Source organism: Ascaphus truei, chromosome 2 (assembly GCF_040206685.1).
Source record: "Ascaphus truei isolate aAscTru1 chromosome 2, aAscTru1.hap1, whole genome shotgun sequence".
Lineage (NCBI taxonomy): Eukaryota > Metazoa > Chordata > Amphibia > Anura > Ascaphidae > Ascaphus > Ascaphus truei.
Window position 1 is genome coordinate 134,516,653 of NC_134484.1, and position 6,000 is coordinate 134,522,652.

Here is a 6,000-nt window from a genome sequence, read left to right on the forward strand (position 1 = left end):
TAGACATTACTGGGAGGTGGGGACTAAATTTGACCTGCATCTAAGTTTCATTGGCCTGCCTTTCTGAGTTAGCAGGCTGCTATTTCCAACCGTGCAGTTTCAAAGACGTGATGAACTAAGCTCCTTGAAAAAGCGCCATAGTGGGCGTGAAACATGTGGGGTGAGGAGTTTTGTCATTTTATGTAGTTTTCATTAAAGACTTTTTTTAACCTTCATATCTGGTGAGTTCCCCAACTTCTTTTCATAGCAAGCGGTAGTCCACTCGATCATTTTTTGTTTCTAAGCTCCTAACTAACCTCTTCTCTGAGAATCTGTTTGAAATCACATTGCGGGTGATCTCGCTTGCAGTTCATAGCGTATCCGTGCTATTGTGTTTTTTTTTTTGTTTTGTTTTTTTTATATAAACAAGTAAATAAATCGAACAGATCTAGTAGCTATGGGTATACTCCACACAATTATTAACATTGAAGTTGCCTACTAAAAATAGGCTTGAGGACCCATGTATTAGTTATATTTGTTCATCTATTGGGAAGTGTTGGTGTATTTATAAACAGTCTGGTCAGAATAACAGTTTGGGAAGCAATCTGCAAATGGAATAAGTTGGGCCTTTAACATGCACGTTAAAATACCACGTGTGAGTATATTCACATGTCCGACAGGTCCACAACCCTGTCTTTCCCCATTATCGTTTGGCTGCCAGGGATTCTGGGTAATTACATGAGCACACAGTGTGTCACTTTTCACTACTTATGCATTTTAACATGCACCCCTATAAGCTTATGCCCGCTGTACTTGTAGCACTTTTCAGCATAGTGTGGGTTAAAGAAGTGCATTGCCAGTAAACTTGCTCACAGCTGTTTTTCAATCTTATCAGTGTGAGGATGGTGTATAACCAGACATTGCAAAAGTTGCCGTGGAAGCATTGTATGCCAAGTGATAATGGGGATAAACAGGTGCAGACTTGTCTGAGACATGCAAATGCTCCACAAGTGATTTGTATTTTGTTTACCTTGGAGGGTTTTTGACAATTAAAGAATTCGTTTTCGTTTTTTTTTGTTTTTTTTGTACCATAACTTTTTTAAATGTCTGCAAACCAATGTATTCTTTTGTTAAAGGCAAAGTCTGTTTCAATACAGGTGCTGTAGAATATGCAGCAGATTTTTTGTGGTAAACTTCATTCAGCAGAGAGCCTTTAGCATTGTTGTCATGTGATTACTAATACATGTGTTTTACATCTCCATGACTTTTTTTAAAATAGATTAGTGACCTGAATAAATACAAATGTTTTCTTACTTACCAGCACTTCGAGATTTGTTTGAGTCCATGGATAAAACCTCTTCCAGTATCCCACCCATCATCCTCCTACAGTTCCTGCATATGGCCTTCCCACAGTTTGCAGAGAAAGGCGAACAAGGGCAGTATTTGCAGCAGGTAATGGTTGTACTCTAAAGCAAAATCCACACACCATTATGTACAGCTGCAGACGCTGCTTAAGAAGCAAATTAACGTACAGTAAATATTTTATTTAGTGTTTAAAAAAAAAAAAAGTGATGTCTGTATTTGTTTTGTCTTCTGTGATTCTGCCTGGTGTATCCATTGTTTTGGTTTATGCCTTTGAGTAAAAGTCTGTAGTTGAAGATGCAATGGTACGAAGGCATCGTACGTATTTAGTTTGGCGTTTTTTATTTCCCAACCTGTTTCTATTGTGAAAAGCTACTTAAATAAATGACATTTATTTTTTCAGGCTTATTTAGAATTAACGCTCTCTACATCTACATCAATATGTAAGAGCAAAGCCCCTATCCAAAGAAATGTGTAATGTATGAGATTTGGTATTGTAATTTTCTCAGATAATATGTAATGGGTTGGCCAATTTTATACTTAAAGGTCTACGTTACGTTGTAAGACCAAGTGTATTGGATAACTAATGTTTATATTCTATGGACAGCACCTATCCTATTACATTTAATGTATTACTTTAACCGGTCCAACCCCACTTGCCTAGTCCGAAATAATTGTTTTTGTAGCTCCCATTTCACTGGGAAATCCCTCAGTAGGATGCTCTTAAGGAAAATATTCCTGTATGTATATCTTTATATAGCGCTTTACATACATGCTCCGGTCCCATTGCGTATGTTAAAGCGGGGTATGCCTGTATATCTTTATATAGCGCTTTACAGCAGTAATACACGTTTTGGACATAATAGGAATAAGCGCATTAGACCTTAGGAAAAGGCATCCCTGCCCCCAAGAACTTACGATCTGTCGCATAAAATAATTGCAGCGGCTCTGATATTTTCCCCCGACATTCTTTCCCACTCGTTACTGGACACGCTCAGCTTACAGTTGTAATCGGCTCGTATAGGTCTGTGAAGAAATCTTTTGTTCATTAGAAAGTATCACAAACCAAAACAATTGTATACTTCTCTAGGACCAATATGGTCAGTTAGACTTGGTGTTCAAACCATGTCTAAGAATCTGTCTTGGCATTTACATTTCCGCACACTTAACTTCATGCATTATAGCACAATTAACGCTTTCATTGCCGGAGGGCTCTAACTCATTGCACTTCAAAAGGAGCTGACCTTTCAAGTATATTAGTGTTGCAATAAATCTGCGGCTTGTCTCATATAATTATGTTACATTTAAACTCGGTGCTTGATTTAGTGAGTCTTTTTGTTTCCCCCCACACTTCCTTTTTTAGGATGCCAATGAGTGCTGGGTGCAGGTAATGAGGGTGCTGCAGCAGAAGCTAGAAGCAATAGAAGGTGATGCTGACATGGAGGTAAATGTACACGATTGTATTAAGAACGCAGGGGCCTGACATTTCCATTCGTCGGAAGCCAAATAAATACCCTGTAGGGTGTTCCGAACATCTCTTCGTTCGTGTGTGAGCATGCCTTTGTTTGTCTTGTATTAGACTCCTGCTAGAGGTGAGGCAGGGGGAGCAGTTCTCATCTCGATAGTCCCAAAGTAACAAGCAAGGCCCTAGTAGTTTACGTGTAATGTGTAGTTGATGGCGGTAACAAGGCAGCGAATGCCATTTTCCTTTTCAGACTGACTCGGGAGCAGCTGCAACTGCTTCAAAGAAGAAGAGCTTCATTGACCAGTTTTTCGGCATTGAATTTGACATAACGTATCCTTTTTGTGGTGTACAAACAACAGTGCTGTTGTCTCTTTTGTACTATATATAAACATAAGGTATTTTTCATGTTGCAAGGTAATGTGCAGATCGCTGCCCTATTGGGGGGGGGGGAACACTGCAGATATTTGTTTAATTTTACTGTCAAATACCTTATTACCTTGTTACCTGGTTTCTGTTTTGGAAAACATTGATGTAAAACATTTTTTGCACCGATTTGCAACTTTGAAACTGCTGCTACTTTACGGCCTTAATTGTGTAATTTTTGTAACATTCCCTGAACAAAAATAGCCAGTGTTATATATTCTGTGATATTTATGGTGCTTTATGCAGTTAGGCTTTAAAATTGCAAATTAAACAATATCTACATGATTTTTTTTTATCAGTTTTGTACTACGAGAAAATACTTGTAGCATTTTTTTTAAACTGACTTTGTTAATGTATTATAATGCAACAAGCCTTTTTTTGTTTCTATAGCAACTATTTACAAAGCCCCATCCCCTTTCTCTTCTGAAACCGGCTCTGGCACAACCCTTTTTGAGCCCTGCCCTCTCTCTAGCAGTGCACCAATTGTATCTAGTGACTGCCTGGTCACATTATCTTCCTCACAGAACTTTGCATCTTTGGTCCTCTTCTGCTGCACTGACAGCCATTTAGTGAACCCCCGATCCGAATCTTCGCTGATCGTTCACAGGAGAACGGATCGATCGTCAAATTGCATTTCACCTTTTTGCCACTTTTAAGTGTATGTAAATAGGTGTTCCTAAGTGGAATTGCATCTTTCAAAGCGAACGTTTGCAAATATAAACATTATTACAGAAAGGGTTCAAGCAATGTTTTTTTTTTTTCTATGTTACCAGAAATAGGTAAAATAACAATGATTTAATTTATTCTGTTTATGGAAAAAACAATGAACTTCTCTTACAGCCTTATGGAAATGGGTTACATGCATTTAAGTTTTTACCAACATTTTCATGTGCGGTTACGTACACCGAAATATTTCTGGCACACGATTCTCTTGTCTCTCTCTATTTTCATCACATAGTTCATGCAAGGAGAGCCAAGGTAAAAAGGCAAACTTACAGTCACTGTTGGGTACGCTTAAAAAATATTTCCGTTTCTGCACTTCTCAGAAACATCCATAACTCTTAGGCCTGGGACATAGTAAGCGCTTTGGTGCTGTTGCTTGCTGCCGCTCGCTCTACCAGGAGCTTTTTGCTGTCCTTACAGAGGAGACAGCAAGCGCGCTTCGGAGGCGGGTATCACTGTGTGTGTGTGTCACTTGGTAGCTGTCAGTGTGTGTGTGTCACTTAGTTGTGGTGTTTGTGTGTGTGTGTGTGTGTGTGTGTGTCATTTGGTAGCTGTCAGTGTGTGTGGCACTTTGAAATGGTGTGTGTGTATATTATATAATATTTTAAAATTAAAAAAAAAGACGTGAGAATAAATTATTTATTAACATTGTGCAACTTTGATAAATATATTCACACACATACATCACACACACAAACACCACACACACACATGCGCGCGCACACACACGCACACATGCACACTTATACACATGCACACACACATGCGCGCACGCACACATACACGCACGCACACACACCTCTCTGTGCTGCCTCTGTCTTGTCTGGTGGCTCTGTAGTTACAATGCCGGACCGGCTGCAGCCCCCATTGGATGGGAGCGGTCACGTGACCGCTCCTCATCTTCCCCGAGCGGCAAATTTCAAACTTGCCTGTCTCTGGGAAGTTTCTCAGCCTCCGCACGCATCAGCGCGCATGCGGAGGGAGAAACTATAGCCGCGCTGATTACAGATGCAGGGGCTTTGTGCATCTGTTCAGCCCGCCTCAGCGACGCTGATTTCGCTTGGAGAGCGGTGATGTCACCAGCTCTCCAAGCATGAGCAATCGCTGTCCTACAACATTTTTAGAGCAGGAGTGGGGGGGGCGTGGCTATTAGGGGAGGGGGGGGGTGTCATTGGCTGAATAGGGGCTGTGTGTGTGTGTCTCCATTTTCTCTCTACCCTCTTCCCTCTCTCCATTCTCTCTTTTCCCCATTGCTCTCTCTCTCTCTTTCCCCCATTGCTCTCTCTCTCTCTCTTTCCCCATTGCTCTCTCTCTCTTTCCCCCATTGCTCTCTCTCTCTCTCCCCCATTGCTCTCTCTCTCTCTCTTTCCCCCATTGCTCTCTCTCTCTCTTCCCCCATTGCTCTCTCTCTCTCTCTCTTTCCCCCATTGCTCTCTCTCTCTCTCTTTCCCCCATTGCTCTCTCTCTCTCTTCCCCATTGCTTCTCTCTTCCCATGCTCTCTCCTCTTTCCCATGCTCTCTCTCTCTCTTTCCCCATTGCTCTCTCTCTCTTTCCCCCATTGCTCTCCTCTCTCTCTTTCCCCCATTGCTCTCTCTCTCCCCCCATTGCTCTCTCTCTCTCTCCCCCCATTGCTCTCTCTCTCCCCATTGCTCTCTCTCTCCCCCCATTGCTCTCTCTCTCCCCCCATTTGCTCTCTCTCTCCCCCCCATTGCTCTCTCTCTCTCCCCCCCATTGCTCTCTCTCTCTCTCCCCCCATTGCTCTCTCTCTCTCTCTCCCCCATTGCTCTCTCTCTCTCCCCCCATTGCTCTCTCTCTCCCCCCCCATTGCTCTCTCTCTCCCCCCATTGCTCTCTCTCTCCCCCCCATTGCTCTCTCTCTCCCCCCCATTGCTCTCTCTCCTCCCCCCATTGCTCTCTCTCTCCCCCCATTGCTCTCTCTCTCCCCCCCATTGCGCTCTCTCTCTCCCCCATTGCGCTCTCTCTCTCTCCCCCCATTGTGCGCTCTCTCTCTCTCCCCCCCATTGCGCTCTCTCTCTCTCCCCCCCATT

General features: G+C 42.6%; 1 protein-coding gene across 1 annotated transcript in view; it reads left to right on the forward strand.

The window, feature by feature from the left end:
• The window catches only part of USP14 (ubiquitin specific peptidase 14), a 33,853-nt gene that overhangs the window by 17,602 nt on the left and 10,251 nt on the right, over positions 1 to 6,000 (forward strand). The window contains exons 7-9 of the mRNA XM_075585224.1: positions 1,301 to 1,431; positions 2,705 to 2,785; positions 3,057 to 3,136. Of these exons, the coding sequence (XP_075441339.1) occupies positions 1,301 to 1,431; positions 2,705 to 2,785; positions 3,057 to 3,136 (292 nt within the window). The remainder of the gene's footprint in view (positions 1 to 1,300; positions 1,432 to 2,704; positions 2,786 to 3,056; positions 3,137 to 6,000) is intronic.